Source organism: Lycium ferocissimum, chromosome 3 (assembly GCF_029784015.1).
Source record: "Lycium ferocissimum isolate CSIRO_LF1 chromosome 3, AGI_CSIRO_Lferr_CH_V1, whole genome shotgun sequence".
NCBI classification, from domain to species: Eukaryota; Viridiplantae; Streptophyta; class Magnoliopsida; order Solanales; family Solanaceae; genus Lycium; species Lycium ferocissimum.
In genome coordinates, this window is record NC_081344.1 from 19,290,998 (window position 1) to 19,309,235 (window position 18,238).

Sequence of the window (18,238 nt, forward strand, 5' to 3'; positions counted from 1 at the left end):
AGAGAATCAACTTCATGGCAATGGATCCACGGCACCTAGTGAGAGCTTGGGGTACGAGAAAGTGTATCCAAAGCAGAGAAGCTTGCTCTAGATCTATAATGAAGGTCGATTCTGACCATCTATCTGGTGGTTTAGAAGAGGAAGAACCCTAATTTTCAGGAACTTTCCTAATTTTGGCTGATGTCCTTTTATTTTGCTCTTATCTTTTGTTTTGTTCTTTGGTTGACTTTATGTCAGGTTTTTGTTGTTGGACTCCTGGTTATTTGCTTTAATTATAGTAATAAAATATCCCTCCACTAAGTTTTCTTAGTGGTTGCTTTAAAAAAAAAAGACACATAACTGCATTTTTACCCTTTTGTAGTTCTTTAAGTAAAATTATTATATGGGACCTAAGTCTAAGTGGGTGAAAAATTATTTTCTCTATATTTTATAGGTACTAATGTGGTCCACTATCAGTGGTTTCTAAATAAGGTATATGGAAGTTGGCTTTATTCTAGCCAGTGCATATTTGTTCTGCTAAAATTGGAATAACAATTTATTTTATTTTTTATATTAATTTACTCCAAATATCTTGATCTGGACTTCAATTATTTTATTTTTAGATATGAAGCTTCCATGGGTGCCCCTACATCCGGGGCCAGAAGTGTAAGATGTGCTAATACTCCAGCAGAAGCATCGATCACAGGGTGTGTGAGATGAGATCTTGAGAGGACCGAGAGGATGCCTAATTCCACGCCGCGTGGATACCGAATTTTGGAAGCACGTGAGGCGTCATCCTTTTCATCCTCACATCCTTGACTACTTTGGCATGTGTGGATTTAGGGGAGTAGTAGAGGTAGGATGTGTATCATATGATTGGGGAGTCATCACTGGACTTATAGAGAGATGGCATCCTGAGACGCACACCTTTCATCTGCATACGGGTGAGGCGACTATCACATTACAAGATTTTGGCATAGTTGGCATGTTTGGCATAGTTGTAGATAGTAACCCTTTGAATCAAGTTAATGCTAGAAATATACACATTGTGGGGTGGCAACAGTTGATCTACGAGCTTACTGGTTGGGCACCCGGTCAGGATTATTTTAACGGTGTTAGTAGGTTGGAAGTAAATAAATTAGTTGAATATATAGAGGCTTAGATGCCATTACAGATCAGACCCCAGAAATTGATGTGCAAAAGCGGGTTAGGTTGTACTTACTATGGCTCTGTGGCGGCACGATATTTCTGGAGACTTACTTAATTTAGACTATTTTCTTGACATGCGTGACCTTAATGCAATGAGTACACAAGCTTGGGGAGCGGCTGCATTGTCATATTTGTATACTTCTCTGTGCCGCGCTTCGATGACCAAGGCCAAAGATGTGTGTGGATTCATTTCCTTGTTGCAGGTACGTGACCTTTAAAATTATATGATTTTATTTGGTTGTCTTATCTGATAGTTATAAGCTTTCTATTTTTCTAATTTTTTTTAATAGGTTTGGGCTTGGGAGCGAATTATACCGATGCAATCACCACCCAGGGCTCTTCAGCCACACACGGCTCTTGCACGAAAGTGGACTCATCGTAAAGTCTGTGAAAATGAGGCACGTGATGTGCTAGCCATAAGTAGGGATGTATTGGACAACCTAACAGATGGTCAGGTATTTTATCATAATTATGGTTGTTATTGGCGTTTTGATATAACAGTTAGGGTTATGTGTAATTTGTTTATTTTATTATCATGTCATTTTATGTTCTTTCTATCATAGTTTGTGTGGCAACCTTATTCAGAGGCCATCATTAATGGTCTCCCCTAGTGGTGTCTGCGTGGAAGAGGTATTTGGATGGCGCAGGTACCCCTTAATTGTGGAATCTATCGTGAGTGGCACATGATAGACTGCGTTCTCAGACAGTTTGGTAGGAAGCAACATATTCTGGGACCATGGGTTGAGATTGATCCTTTTCATTACAAACGTGACAAGCGGTATGCTATAAAAGAGGAAGATCAACAAAATTTTATGCAGACGGACTATTTATGGGCTAATCGTCGACGAAGGGTAATTCTTGCCGAGTATCTAACTGAAGACCCAGAGGCACTATCAGAATACTCTTGTTGGTATCGACGTCACTCACGTACTTTCATAGGAAATCCCGGGAACATTGTGGACAGAGAATACCAACACATGGCAGGCAGGCATCAGGCACTAGTACGTACATTACATTGCATTAGATGTTTGATGCCTTTATATGTGTCTTAGACCACTGCCAAATCTTATAATTTTTTTTAGGCTTTAGGACATCAAGAATCGTACATGTTAGCTCACAAGACTATCCAAGATCCAACCATGTCTAATGAAATGAAGGAATTATCAGAGAAGTTTAGCCACATTAATACAGAGCCATATTGACTCAGCTCACACAAATTGTGAGCAACAGCGATGTAGCTAATGATCAATCAGATGAGTCAGATAGTGGTATCCCATTAGATCACGAAGAAATAGACGATGATAACTCATCTGATGATGATGGCCATTCTTATGAAGACGTTACTGCCCGAAGTGATGGTAACGCTAGCTATCATTCTAATGCGATTGGATAACACAGAAGAAGGCCCAAATGATTTTGCCTTCATGAGAGATGACAGTCCAGTTCGACCTGCACTTTGGGATCGTAAAAAAACCTGAATTTATCAATTCAGGTTAGTATGGTGGCAATGAATATTCATTTTGTTTGTTGGCCCATTTTTAGGGGGTTGATAATTTTCCTTGTATTATGCAATTAGGTATGTTATTTCAGAACAAGCAGGAAATGAAAGGCGCAGTGAGACTATATTGTCTCAAAGAAAAGAAAGAGTTCATTTGTGATCAGTCCAAAGGTAAATTTTGGAAGGTTATTTGCAAGTGTCATATGTTGGGATGTGAGTGGATGATCCGTTTTAGAGAAATTTCAAGTGGTATGTGGAAGGCAGGCAAAATGGTTCTCCAACACAGTTGTCTAACAGATAATTACAGGAAGGATTATTCCAATTTGAACAGTCACCTGGTTGCTACTAGGTTAATACCATATATTATGGTCAATCCATACATCAGTATTAAGTCGGTTCAGGAAAAAATAAAAGGGTTGCATACGTTTATTCCTAGTTGTAGAAAAGCACAAAAGGGGCATAAGAAAGCTATTGAAATGGTATTTGGAGATTTTGAAAGCCCTTTCAAGACATTGCCCCGATACATGGCTACCCTACAATATTTCAATCCGGGAACCGTTGTTGAGTGGGAGCACCAGTTAACTACAATGCAAGGCGAACACATCTTCATATTTCTTTTCTGGGCTTATAAACCAAGCATCGATGGATTCAAAAATTGCAGGCCGGTCATCTCAATAGACCGCACTCGCCTGTATGGTAAGTATGAGATGAAACTGTTAATTCTTTGTTGGAATTAATGCGAACAATAATATTTTTCCATTTGCATATACTATTGTTGCACGTGAGAGCTTTGAGTCTTGGACGTGGTTCCTTGTGTTGTTATGGAGACATGTTGTTTATGGAGACATGTTGTTTGTGGGAGACAAGGAATTGGACTTATTTCTGATCGTTATCAGGGCATCTTGCAATGTGTCCAAACACATGATATGATTGGTTACAACCACCATCCACACACCATAAGTTTTGTGTTCTGCATTTGAAAAGAAACTTTAATAAAAAGTTCCTCAACAGTGACTTTGAGCAGCTAATGTGATTGGCGGCTACAAAGCACCAGAAGAAGAAGTATTAAATGAGGATGGAACAAATCAAAAGATTCTCACCTCCAGCGCATCTACGGTTAAATAATCTTTCGGAGGAGAAATGAACATTGATTAAGGACAACGGTCATAGGTGGGGGGCTATAACAACGAATGTCTCCGAGTCTTACAACGGTTTATTGAAGAAAGCTTGTGGATTGCCTATTACTGCATGGTCCGTTATACGTTTAAAAATCTTGTTGATCGGTTTGTTGAGAGAAGCACCCTTCTTTGCTTTGTTATAGCGGATAAAAAATTTTGGCCACTCGCTGTTGAAAAGAAGTTTGATGAATACTGGGAGAGGCCCCTAAAGCACACTGACATGAAGCAATACAATGCAGCTGGAGGGGTCTTTGAGATTCAGACATTTGCACACGACGGTAAGGGTGGAAATATCCGTAAAGTCTCTACCAAAGGGAAAAAATGTTCGTGTGGGAAGTGGAGAAACTACCATATGCCATGTTCACATGCCATTAAATTTTGTGATATCCGCGGAATTCAGCCAAAGACCTATGTTAGCAAGTACTACAGTTACAAGTATTACAAGCAAACGTACAGTGGACGTTTTTCACCGTTGGGTGATTAGGCATATTGGCCACCTTCTCCCTTCAGTTTAATTGCAAACACTGAATACGAGCGAACTTCAAGAGCGCAGAGTACAACTAGAAGGAGGAAAGAAATGGATATAGCTCCTACTCGCATGGCTAGGAAGTGTAGTACGTGCAAGCAAACAGGTCATAACAAGAATCACTGCCCCGACAGAAATCAATAGTTGTTGCTGCTTGTTGGTTTTTATGTTTTTTTTCCTAAGCTGTACGATCGTTGTTTCCTTATGTAATCTTCCAAGAATATATAATATGTCTCGTGCTATTTAATAACGTATTTAATTTAACATTTACTATTCGGATAATGTGTGACGTTTATTTAACTGATATTTTAGTATTTTTTTTTAATATTTTCACATATATCACACATTTTTAATTATTTGAGTTAGAATATTTGTTTGAGTTAATTATTATATGACTTGTGGCGTATGTTTGAGTTAAAAAATAAAAAATCACTGAATTTTTTATTTTATAAAAAAACCAGTCAGATATGATTTAAATCTGGCCAACATTTTACAAATATTGATTTTGTAAGACGTTAGCAACCAACGTTTTACTTGTATTTTTTTTTTTTTGTTTAGTACCATTCTGACAGGGGTGATATTTTTTTTTTTTTTGGGTATAATGTTGCCCCATCCACGATATATCCCTTTTGGTGTATCGTGGAACGAACAACCCCATTTGGTTTATTTTGGACATTTTAATGCCATTTAGGCTCCGGACTCAGTTTTTTTTCTTCGTTTTGTTAACTTTATTTATTTTATTTTTTAATTTATTTTACTTCTTTTAGTAGATACACAAAGACGTTGTCGATATGATTGGTATGACGGTATAATCTTGAAGATTGTGTACTTGTTATAATATAGGGAAATGTGTCAAAAATGTCCCTTAATTATGGAAAATAAAACAATTTTACCCGTTATTTAAATTTGACCCTAAATATGCCCCTATCATTATGAAATGACTTAGATTTGCCCTCAAATATGTGAAATAGAACAAATTTGTCCACCGTTTGAATCCGGTCCCACATATTCCTTATCATTGAAGAACTTGCTCAAATCTGCCTCTCAGAACAAATGAAATTCACTTTTTTCGTTCAACTATTATTTAGGTCAAAGATTTGTATTTTTCAAAACATCGAGAGGAAAATAAAAAGAAGAAAATAAAATAAACGAAAAAAGAATATGTAGATTTTTTAAAAATAAAACAAATACACATCAAAGAGATAGAAAATATTTCTCCCAGTGTTTTAAAAGGCAGTTCAGGGCTCGCCCCGAGGTGGGGCACTGGCAAAATGCCCCGAGGCTTACGTGCGGGGCTTAGTTCCTGTGAGGCTTACGCCTCAAGTGCCCGACTGTACGCCCTAAACACGCCTAACGCCCACCAGTCGGGGCTCGCCTAACAGTTCTTACACAAATTATATGTTAAATTCTTTAATTAGAATCGTTGACTCTTATAATTCTTTAACAAAATGAATGATACTTAATAGTTTTTCATCTATAGAAATAAGAAAATTGGGTGTAACTCAAATAACAAGTCGTAGTATTGCATACATTTGAGAACATCGTGAGGGTGAATATCACTTTATATTTCTTTTTAAAATACATAACCGAATTGTACATTTTTACTTGTCACTGGTCTTTTATCCTGTGTATCAAAACTATCATATTTTATTATTTCGCTATTTGAAAGTGATTTTATTTTTATGCATGAAGGAGTTTCGTTTTAATTATAATATTGTGATAAAATGAATAGTATGATAGCAATATTGTTTTAAGAAATTGTGATTTTTTTCATTCTTTGAAAGTTAAGATGTTATAGTTGATTTACATTTCATAATAGCTTTTATTTCATTGTATTGTTTATACTTGTAAAATTATATTATATATAATTACAAGTTGTAAGTGGCGTATAAGGGATTGCTTTGATTAGTTTTTTTTTGAGGATCAAGCATTATATATATATATATATATATATATATATATATATATATATATATATATATATATATATATCTTTTATTTTTATGTAATTTTACCTATTTAAAAGTATTTATTATAATTATATTATTTTATGAAATACTACAAATTAAATACCCATGGGGCTTACGCCTCGCTGAGGTATATGCAAAACGCCCTGCCTTACGCCCCCGCCTTTTAAAACATTGATTTCCCCAAACATTCCTTTTTGCTCAAGGGATGAGACATGAGTAATAGTCTTTTGAAGATCAAAACTTCTTCTTCACGTAAATGTGATCAAATGCATAATTCCACTTTAATAGGAATAAAATTGATACTTTACTAATTTTTACTTTCCTTTTGGATACAACAATGGCAATTTCTTCAATAAGACTAATTTTTTCTTTTGTTAAGTGTGCATAATAGCTCCTTTCAATTTCTTCATATACTTTCAATTATTTTTCACATATTTAAGAATTCCAATTCAAATAAAAATATCTGTTCGAATCAAATGGGTTCACGTAGTACTCCTTCTGTTTCAATTTACGTGAACCCATTTGATTGGGCATGATATTTAAAAAAGAGTGAAGACTTTTAAAACTTGCAATTCAAAATAAGTCTTGAATATTTGTGTGGCTTTAAATCATATCATAAAGTAAATTTATTTCCAAATTAAGAAAGAGATAATTTATTTTGACATGGACTAAAAAAAAATTCACATAAATTGAAATATAGAGAGTAGTATCTAAATTTCGTTCTTAGCTTGCTGGTTATATAAATTTGTCACGTTCTTTAAACCGCGCAAAGTACGGACAAATTTAGTAGTTTTTTTTATAAAATAAAATATTAAGAGTAGACAAGTCAAATAGTCTAGATGCAGAGAAAGAGAAAGCGAGCAGAAAATGACGTGCAGTGTAGATTTCTCATAATTTTCAAAGACGTGTGCTGATTTGGTTTGACTATAATTTCTTGGTCACCAAGGCCTGACAATTTTCTTGGTCACTAAGGCTTCAATTTTAAAACTCGCTTTCTTCTCGTCAATTATAGTGGTGTAAAGAGGTGGAGTTAAAATTTAAAATTTATGGTATGAATTTATTATCAAATTCATAAATCGTTTTAGTTATTGATTTACCGTTAAATAAATGATTTTTTTAAAAATAAATATAAAATCTAAATAAAAATCAGTGAATATAACTCTACTCTCGATAGTGTATATATATATATAGAGAGAGAGAGAGATATACATATAAAGACCGGATAGAGCTAACTGTGTGCTAGTGAGTGTGAGATAAGGCCTTCGGTTCCAAATTTGATTTGAATTAAATAATTTCATCAAAATGGAAGTTAAAATATGGAGATACCATACAATTTTAAACTTGCAATATTTTCATTTGCAATTATATTTGTATTGAGATGGGCATGGAGAATCTTGAGTTATTTGTGGTTCAAACCAAAAGATTTGGAGAAAAAACTAAGACAACAGGGTTTCAAAGGGAATTCATACAAGTTCTTGTTTGGGGATATGAAAGAGATGAAGAAAATGGGTGAAGAAACTATGTCCAAGCCTATCAGTTTCTCCCATGACATGATTTTGCCTAGAGTCAGCCCCTTCATCCACAAAACCATCACAAATTATGGTATGACTTTATAATTCCAATATTCAACTTTTTATTTTTAAGTTGATCTAATAGTATAAATTTTTTTCATACCATCACGATATAGAAGTTAAATTATGAGTTTAAGTTATATATACCGTTAGTTTTAGGAATTTTTACGTCATCAAATCACCTTATAACTTGTCTTATTTTCAAAATTATAAATTCGACATTCTAGAAAGACTTACAGGTAGATATTCTTCTGAATGAGCTAATAACAGTGTAAAAAGTCTTCATATGCATTGACAATAGATATAACTTAAAACTCTTAGGTTCTACTTTTATATTAACATTATAAGATTTTTTTTTAATTTATACTGTTCCTATAGTTTTACCTGTTTTTATAACTCATTTATTACTAAGTATCTTTTTATGAGAATCCCGGAAAATCAATGGCGCACTACTAGAAATTTAGTAAATAATAAGTCCAATCGTCTACCCTTCTCCATTAAATACCTTTTTCTCCACGACAAGGTTTGAATCCTTGACGTGCATATCAGACCTCCACGTCATGTGTTGTGTTCTTATCACTAGACCAAAGCCCTGACGGAAAGTCATTAACGATGTTTTGTAGGTTATCAATCCATGTCTTCCATACAAAAGTTACTTCGTAATTGTGTGTGATAGTGCAAAATTTCTTTCCACTCTTAAAATAAATCAGGAATTAAATTATGTCGTGTATAAATGTATAGTTCGAATCAAAAGCAACTAGATGATTTTGTTCAAATAATGTATATACATTGATATTTTAATTTGTAGGTAAGAATAGTTTTGTGTGGTTCGGGCCAAGACCAGCAGTCCTCATTACGGAGCCTGAACTTATAAAGGAGGTGTTGACGAAGAATTACGTATTTCAGAAGCCACGTGGCAATCCACTCACTAAGTTGATAGCAACTGGAATTGCAGACTATGAAGCAGATAAATGGGCTACACATAGAAAGCTTCTCAATCCTGCTTTTCACCTTGACAAGTTGAAGGTTTTAGTAATATCAAACTTATTCATATTTATTAATTTCTTGTATTACTATTTATTATTTATCTGTTTCAATTTGTTTGTTATAATTTAATTCAACACAAGGACGGAGGTAGGATGTTGTAAGCTACAATCCGACAAAATCTAATAACTTTAGCTAAAATTTTATATTTGTGTTAAGAAGTTCATTAAACATATACGAATATTAAATTAGGATTCAATTGTTAGCATTTGAGGTCATTGTTCTTAAATTCAAGACATATAAAGTTCAAATCTTAGATTCGCCTCTAATTCAGAAGGAAATAAAGCCGTAACATTTGTATGGCAGCAAAACTTTTGATTTTTGTTGTTTTACACTTGTCATAATATTTGTGTGTATGTACAAGCTTCTTGTTAAGAATTATAAAAGTGTGTCATTTTTTTTCAACGACCAGTAAGGAAATAGTGCCAAGTAAACAGGGGAGTATTGGATTTTAACGTAACTAATATTATAAAAAAGAAAAGATTACACTCACAATATACTTTAACATGTTGTAGCATGTTATGCCTGCGTTATTTTTAAGGTTATTAAGCTAGTTTTAATTATGAACAGTTATTCTTTAGGCGATCTGATAGTTCAAAAGTTTTTGAACGGTCAACTTCTAGAAGTTAAATTCTTATTGTTTAGATTTTAAGTTATATACACCATCAATGTAAGGTTTCTTACATCATCAGGTCGTTTTGACCTGTTTTAGTAGGTAATTTATCTTACTTTTAATAGTACAAATCTCCCATCTTAAGGAGGCTTACTTGTGATATCTCAGTGATCTAATAGTATAAAAGTTCTTTACACACCATGTATATAAGCTTAAACTCTATTGTTTATGTTTGGCAAACATAAGTTTGGATTCTTATTATAAAATGTGCAGCATATGCTACCTGCATTCAAATTGACTGCTACGGAGGTGTTGAGCAAATGGGAGAAAATTGTCTCCAGAGAAGGATCAGAGATAGATGTGTGGCCATATCTTCAAACTTTGACAAGTGATGCAATTTCAAGAACTGCTTTTGGCAGTAGCTATGAAGAAGGAAGAAAGATTTTTGAACTTCAAAAAGAACAACTTGAACTAATTTTAGAAGTGTCACGCACAATATACATCCCAGGATGGAGGTAGGATTATTTATTTCTTTATGCATTCTAAAATAAATATGTTAGATAATCTTGCAATAATTTTTGAAACAGTACTAGATTTTATTGAAAACATTAACTCTTTTGAATTTCCAAATTGATTTTTGAATCTTGAAAGTAATTTGAGATTCATTCTCAACATCCTATTTAACAAGTACATGAGCTTATTTATTAACTTTATCTTATGATGTTTTTTAGTTTAAATTCTTGTTGGATAAGTATAGAGGGTTGGTTTCTTTTAAAGGTATATTGATCAAAAGGTCAAATCTAGATTCAAGAATAGAAGAGTTCTTGAATACAACATTGTGGATGCGATCATAGCAACACTAAATGCACATGATCTTATCAGAACTCTAAAATTAAGCGTGTTTAGGCCAAAACAATACTAGGATGGGTGACTCCCTGAAAATTCCCTATGTTGCATCCTTCATTTAATTTTTTTTTACAACATGTACAACTTAGTTGAATCCCAAAGATAGTATTATTATCATTCTGTTGTTTGCTTGTGGGCGTGTCTCCAAGTCTGTCCCGTTTCCTATATTTTGATTTTCTAATATTATATTTATCATTGTTCTAACAAAAAAACCACTAGAATACTTCTCTCGTTTGCTACTTCGTACTAATTAAATTTCATGGAATTGTAGGTTTCTGCCAACTAAAAGGAACAAAAGGATGAAGCAAATCTTCAATGAAGTAAGATCCCTGGTATTAGGAATTATCAATAAAAGAATGAGGATGATTGAAGCTGGAGAATCACATGATGATTTATTGGGTATATTATTGGCATCCAATTTAAAAGAAATCCAACATGGGAATAAGAAATTTGGTATGAGCATTGATGAAGTGATTGAAGAGTGTAAGTTGTTCTACTTTGCTGGGCAAGAGACTACTGCAACTTTACTTGTATGGACAATGATTTTATTGTGCCAACATCCTAATTGGCAAGATCGAGCTAGAGAAGAAGTTTTACAAGTATTTGGGAGTAATGAAGTTGACTATGACAAGTTGAATCAGCTAAAAGTAGTAAGTATTGCCTACATGCTCAATTATTTTGAACCTTTTTGTACTATGGTAGTGTTCGGGTCACTTTGCACGTATCTCGATCGAATACTTACTACCGTCATATATATCAGGAAACTCTATTAATGAAAGATTAGGCAGATGGGAAGAAATCCCCTAGAGTTTTTTTTTCCCCCTATTGGAATTTGAACTCTGGTCTCCTATGATTTTAACCCACTTCACTGACGATTAGGCCATACCCTTGAGTTAATTTTATGAATCACCGGTCAACTTTCACTTTATTGCCCCGAAGTCAGTAAACTACTTTTTGTAATGAAAGTCAACTTTACTTAAGTATCACAAAAGTCTCCAAACTAATTTTTGTAACTAAAATGTCACCTAGCTTTGCGTAAATATCATAGAAAGCCAGTAGAAAACAAAGAAGACATGGCAACTGTGGACATAGTATTGTTCCTTTGTACTTCGGATTTAGCGAGTTTTTGTTAATTTTGCTGGTCACTTTCTGTATATACTTAGGAAAAGTGAGTAAGTTTTTTGTTACAACAAATATTCAGTATTCTTGGTGCAAATAAATATAATTGAGCCATCTTTCATGAAATTAACTTCAGTGCTGTAAATTCAGAATTTGTCTTTTATCTTCTAAAATAAATATGTTTTGATGGCCATAATATTAACTTGTGATCTATTTTTATTTTTATAGGTGACTATGATCTTAAACGAGGTGTTAAGGTTGTATCCAGCGGGATATATGATTAATCGAATGGTACAAACAGAAACGAAGTTAGGTAATTTGTGTTTACCAGGTGGGGCGCAACTCTTGTTAGCAACAATATTATTGCATCATGACACTGAAATATGGGGAGATGATGCAATGGAGTTCAATCCAGAGAGATTTAGTGATGGAATATTAAAGGCAACAAAAGGACAACTTGTGTTCTTTCCATTTAGTTGGGGTCCAAGAATCTGTATTGGGCAAAACTTTGCTATGTTAGAGGCAAAAATGGCAATGGCTATGATCCTCAAACACTATGCATTTGAACTCTCTTCATCTTATGCTCATGCTCCTCATCCATTGTTGCTTCAACCTCAATATGGTGCTCATTTAGTTATGTACAAGTTGTAGAAATGGTCATGTATTGTCTTTTGAGTACAATAAGTTATAATTCATGTAACTAGATGTTTCAGGATTGGCACAGTAGCTATGTATAAGTGAGACATATATTGTTTTGTAAGAGTGGAGTACTTTTTCATAATATTATTAGTGTATTTTTGTTTATGAGTTTCCTTTCCCATTCTTTTTGTGCCTTGTTTATCCTTTGTATTGTTTTATCTTTTCTTCCCTTATACAATAAGATGATCGCAAGAGCCTAGCTAGTGTTGTTATTAAACGAAATCTTCATTAGGACAACTCGCAAGGTTATAAAAATACAATTCACATCGCAATGTCATGCTAACGAGTTTAAATTTCACTTTTTTTTTTTTTTAGTTCGAATTTCATTTACCTCTTGATCGCTGTTACTTAGTCAAGCATTTTCTACAGACCTATTAAACTTCATCAAAATTGAATAAGGAAGTTATTTGACCAAAAAAAAAGATTGGGTCAGCTAGTGTTAGTGGTTTTAGTCAAGTAGAGTTTGTTAAAATATTTGACGAAAATAACAAAAACTTACTCCCCCGTTTTAATTTTTGTGGCACAGTTAGAATTTTAAGATTTAAACTTCTAACTTTGATCGTGAATCTGGACATAAAAGCTTTAAGTTTTTTGAAATCAATTTTATATATTTGAAAACTACGTAAAAAATACTATATCACAATAATTAACAACTTAATATTTAAAAGGAATATAAAGAAATTCTGATAAAAAAAAATCTAATTAACTCTCGAAATTATAACTGTGTCACAAAAATTAGGACGGAGGAAGTATTTCTTTTTGACAAACTTAAAGCACCAAAACTCCTAAAAGATATATTTAAGGAACTACTTTTGAACCTACCCCTAACAAATGGTCCCAATTTTTTTTTTCTCACCAAAGTTCTGCTGAAGCACTGATCAAATATTTGGAACAGAAGATGTTGGACAAAATGCCTCAGAGGAACCACAAATAGCCATCAATGGCAATGCTTTCAACTGTTGCAAAACGCACTGTTTTCTCAATCCCATTAACCAAACACACATTATCCTTCTCATCTTCTTCTTCTTCTCCACAACATTTGACTGCAAAGGAAGATGAAACATTAGTCTCAACTGCAATAACAATCCTCAAACATCATCGTTCTAAATCACGTTGGTCCGAAATTCTTTCTTTAACTCCTCACTTCACTCCATCCCAAGTCTCCCAAATCATTCTTCAACTCCGTAACACACCTCATCTAGCCCTTCGTTTCTTCAACTTCACAATCCAACGGTCCATATGCAATCACAATCTTTATTCCTATGCCACCATTATTCATATACTCTCTCGTTCCCGCCATAAATCACAAGCCTTAGAGTTAATCAAGTGCGCCATTCGTAAATTTCAAGATTTGTCAAACCCACCTCAGAAATTTCAAGATTTAGCAAACCCACCTAGGAAATTTCAAGATTTGTCAAACCCTCAAGATTTAGCAAACCCACCTCAGGTATTTCAAGATTTAGCAAACCGGCCTGGAAAATTTCAAGATTTAGCAAACCCACCGGGGAAATTTCAAGACTTAGCAAACCCACATGGGAAATTTCAAGATTTTGCAAAACCACCTAGGATTTTTGAAATCTTGGTTAAAACTTATAGAATTTGTGATTCAGCTCCATTTGTGTTTGATTTGTTAATCAAAGCTTATTTGGATTCTAAAAAGATGGATCTTTCTGTTCAACTTGTGAGGATTTTGGGTTCTAAGGGTATTTTTCCTCATGTTGTTATATGCAATTCTTTGATTGAGTTGATTGCAAAAAATCGAGGTCCTTTTGATGCTTATGATATGTATAGGGAAATCTTTAGATATGAGAAAGGGAAGGGGAAATGTGTGATCGCGAATGCTTATACGTTTAACGTTCTTATGGTTGCTTTTCATAGAGAAGGAGTAGTGGAGAAGGTTGAGGAGGTTTGGAAGGAAATGATGGAAAGAAATTGTGCCCCGAATGCGTATAGTTATAGTGTTTTAATGGCCGCGTATTGTGAGGATGGGAAGATGGACAATGCTATGAAAGTTTGGGAGGAAATGGGTGAAAAGGGTGTGAAGCATGATATTGTAGCGTATAATACTATAATTGAGGGGTTTTGTAAAGTTGGTGAGATTGAGAGAGCTGAGGAGGTGTTCAGAGAGATGGTTTTCGCTGGGGTAGAATGTACTTGTGTTACTCTTGAGCATCTCATTAATGGACATTGTATGAGCGGGAATGTTGATGCAGCTCTAGTCTTGTATAAGGATATGTGTCGAAAGGGCTTCAAACCAGAGAGTTCAACAATAGATGTAGTGGCTGAGGTGCTCTGTGACAAAAGTGGAGTTTTTGAGGCCTTGGAATTTGTGACAACTGCAATAAAGAAACACGATATTGTACCAAGGAAGACAACATATGAACTTCTGATACGGAGCTTGTGTATGGAGGGGTGGATGGAAGAAGCTCTGAAACTTCAGGTGGAGATGGTGGGGAAAGGATTTGCTCCAAATTTGGAAATATATAGTGCTTTCATTGATGGGTATATCAAACAAGGGGATGACAAAAAGGCTGAAACTTTGAGGAATGAAATGCTTAGGAATAAGATAACATGTGAAGACAGCTAGATGTTGTAAGACATGCAGAGTTTTAGCCAAATCTGAAATCATGAGTTCGGGCTATAAGGTTAAGAACAGACAAGGCGACTTTTCGAAAGTGCAAGTCTGTCTGTAAATCAAAGCAAGGTACTCTCTGAACTGCGCCTTCATTATTCGTCGAATATGAACACTGCATTCTTGCTGAAACAGTTCTGTCCCCTGCTGGAGGGAATCTTATGATGATTTTTGCTACTCTTCAACTGAATAATGAATTCAAGAAGAGTACCTTTCTGCGGGTGGTACTTGACTGAGGACATCGTTTAATGGTTTATGAATATGAGCACCGCCTAACTGCTTGAGGAGTTCTCACTACAGGTCAGGCTCTTAAGATAATGCATCCTACTCTTTCCTGCAGTATTCCGGCATTATTTTTCTGTCCGGTGATAGCCTGTAGTATGAGTTAACAGTGTAGATGCCTCTACTATGCCCTTTCCATGTCAGTTTATCTTCTTCAGCTGAAAAGGCTCCAGTGTTTTATAAAACTCAGCAGCTCTTGAAGTATCCCAGTCACTAAAATGTCTTCAAAAAATGAAGATTCAAGCTTCAGAGTTTCTGCATTCTGCTACTGTTACATCAGGAAATCGAACAAGATTGAAAAGATTTAGAGTGAATTTCTATTCTTAATCTTCCATAACATGTGATATCTATACTAAGTATCAATGCTAAAAATCAGTTATATGAGAAGAGCACATTGTCTGCTCCCTCTTATACTTATCAGTATATTGTTCTATAATTATCTTGTTCTTTGAATTTATTACTACTGTTGTTTTTTTCACTTGGGCTATCTTTACTATTTTTGTTGTCAGTACTTCTCTTTTCTTGAGTATTTTTTTCATCATAGCCTTGACTCTTGTATTTGTCAAACCTGTTTTTGAAAATGCACTTCTTGAGCCGAGGGTCTAACGAAGATAGCCTCTCTCTCTCGCACAAGATAGAGGAAAGATTCAAGTATACTACCCTCCCCTCCCTGTACCCTTGTGGGATCATGCAGGTATGTTGTTGTTAGCAGTTTGATGATGTGTAACAAATCCTAATACCTTCCACAACTAATTCTTTAAGATTCGTTATAATCAGCATTTTTCCACTGATTATAACGAATGTATTTAAGTCTTTGTAGATTTGCTAGTTCGCCAACTTGCAGAGTTTCTCCATATCGAGCAATTGATAGTCTTAAGTTAATCAAGTTAGTTCTCCGGGGAGATAATCCGATTAGGCAGTAACAGGGATCATGAATGCTTGTACTTAAATGCCTAGAAAATTGAGATAGGCCAAGTTGCCTATGGCATCAGGTGGAATAGAGTATGCAAAATAGATGTTCTCTAACTGCAGCACATACGGATGCTGGAACATATTACACAAAGCATTGTCTTAGATGTGGATAAGCAAGATAATTTTTGTGCACAATCCCAAAAACAATTCTCTTCAAACAAATTCCACTCACTCAAAAAATCAAAAAATGAAATTAAACACTCAAAAACCAAAACAAAAAACTGAAGGTTGACAGCCCTGATTAATTCCTTTACCATCCAACTTCATCAATGCGAAAATCTTCAAATGCTCTTACCCTCATTGGCCCTTTTATATTTCCACTGACAGCTTCTTCTCCTGTTTCGCCCAAATTGTAAGACACTTTTTAATATGTAATCAATAAAAGACAAAAGATTTATCAATTACCTAAATTAATGATTAACTATAATGTTCAAGGCAGTATCATGTGTCAACCAAATAACAGATTACCAATAAACTCAGTGTGTTTTTTGTATGAAGAAAGTCATTTTCGAGGAAAATGTTTGTCATGAGGAAGTCATTTTTTGGTATTAGCTTTACCAAAACAGTGTCCATAGAAATGAGTAAAATGACTTCCTCACTTAAATTCATATTAGTTGCTCCAACTAACACAAAGACATTTTAACTTATCTACTATTACAAACATTCATCAAGAAACTCTCTGATGTGCTAGTATTATTATTAATGTGTAATATATATTTTTCCAAGAATATACTTCACTCACCTACTAACCACCGAGAAACATTTTTTAGGAAAATATTTCCCATGAAATGCATTTTTTAGGTATAAAGTTGACTTCTGTCACACAAGAGAAAAATCTCAGCCATACTTTATTTACTTATGGACAATTAATTATAGTTGACTTCTTCTTCTTTCTTTTTTTTTTTTTTTTAAATTTTTTTGTTACATAGTGGGTAGGGAAAGGGGATTACAACGTGGGGATTTGAACCCTCACCAACAAGGTGAAAGTTCAGGGAGCCAACTAACTGATCTACTAGATCCCTACATAGTTGATTTCTTTTAGTAAGTTGATAATGCCCAAAAAAAAAAAAAAAAATTAACTGTCATTGTATAAAAATTAAACCTATTACTAACAAATCTGCAGCAGAGTGAGTAAAAGGAATTAAAGAAATGATCATTGGGATTGGGATTTATTACCTCTATTATGATGAAAGAGGCAGAAATAGGACAACATATATGCTTGAAAAGCTTCATCGAAGATGAGTTCTCTCCACGCCTTCCATTCTCTTGGGAATCTCATTTAGCTTTGGACAACGATGGATACCAAGACCTTTAATCTGAGGCATGGCACTTGTGGCTAAATGCCAGCTTTCTAGGTTCTCAAGACAATCAAGATGAAGGAACTCCAGTTGACTGAAGCTCGCTGCAGGTAATTTCTTTTCCTTCATAAGCTCTAAATATATCGAGATTCCTTAGATTTGGCATCAGTCCCAGAATAGGCATCGGATCTTCCATGAGTTTTGAGTCACAAAGGTACATTATTGTGATAGAAGTTGGGAAAGGGTCCGACGGGCAGTTTTTCTATTCTCCCCTGTAACCACAATTTGTGGAGCGTTTGACAAGCACTAAGAAATTCAAGGGCTGGGAATGATTCATCATCCTTACACAACAATCTGAGAGAGGTAAGGTTTTTCAAGTTGCTAATGTTGTTTAGGGAGTAAGAATTTGTAATATGATGCATGCTTAATTCTCGAAGATTGACTAAATCAACAGGGTCAACACCTTTCCATTGATCACAACAAATGCCTTTAAGAACTTGAAGACTTATGAGTTTGCTTATACGTTTCAGAGGTTTTGAATGCGGAACAACTAAATGTCTTAGATTTATTAGGTCAGCTGTCTCGCGGGGTAGTTGGCATGAGTATCCGTAATCATTGACAAGAAGTGTCTGTAAGTTCTTGAGGTTGCCAATGTTGGTGGGGAGATCATTAATACCTCTCAATCTTAAGAACTTGAGCTGATACAAACTTCCTATAGCATCAGGTACTATAGAGGTAAAAA

General features: G+C 34.6%; 2 protein-coding genes and 1 long non-coding RNA gene across 3 annotated transcripts; 2 read left to right on the forward strand and 1 right to left on the reverse strand.

Annotated features, from left to right (window-relative positions):
* The first annotated feature begins 7,523 nt into the window (after positions 1–7,523).
* LOC132049978 (cytochrome P450 CYP72A219-like) lies at positions 7,524–12,418 on the forward strand. The gene is made up of 6 exons (XM_059440978.1): positions 7,524–7,624; positions 7,674–7,962; positions 8,740–8,957; positions 9,862–10,103; positions 10,766–11,144; positions 11,842–12,418. Exons 2-6 carry the CDS (start codon positions 7,677–7,679, stop codon positions 12,262–12,264), a joined length of 1,548 nt encoding a protein of 515 aa, XP_059296961.1. The 5' UTR covers positions 7,524–7,624; positions 7,674–7,676; the 3' UTR covers positions 12,265–12,418.
* Positions 12,419–13,247: 829 nt separating this feature from the next.
* LOC132049979 (pentatricopeptide repeat-containing protein At2g15980) lies at positions 13,248–15,704 on the forward strand. The gene has a single exon (XM_059440979.1). The coding sequence runs from the start codon at positions 13,253–13,255 to the stop codon at positions 14,897–14,899; it is 1,647 nt and encodes a 548-aa protein (XP_059296962.1). The 5' UTR covers positions 13,248–13,252; the 3' UTR covers positions 14,900–15,704.
* Positions 15,705–16,193: 489 nt separating this feature from the next.
* On the reverse strand, positions 16,194–18,224 carry LOC132049980 (uncharacterized). The gene is made up of 2 exons (XR_009413200.1): positions 17,375–18,224; positions 16,194–16,534 (listed from the first exon to the last, which is right to left on the reverse strand). It is a non-coding gene; the product is annotated as an uncharacterized LOC132049980 (long non-coding RNA).
* Positions 18,225–18,238: the final 14 nt, after the last annotated feature.

Bases quoted from the DNA above. Each gene is read 5' to 3' on its own strand.
- LOC132049978 (XM_059440978.1), top strand. From the start codon at position 7,677: ATGGAGATACCATACAATTTTAAACTTGCAATATTTTCATTTGCAATT. The intron at 10,104-10,765 runs GTAGGATTATTT...ATGGAATTGTAG, and splicing joins ATATACATCCCAGGATGGAG to GTTTCTGCCAACTAAAAGGA. The intron at 11,145-11,841 runs GTAAGTATTGCC...TTATTTTTATAG, and splicing joins AGTTGAATCAGCTAAAAGTA to GTGACTATGATCTTAAACGA.
- LOC132049979 (XM_059440979.1), top strand. From the start codon at position 13,253: ATGGCAATGCTTTCAACTGTTGCAAAACGCACTGTTTTCTCAATCCCA.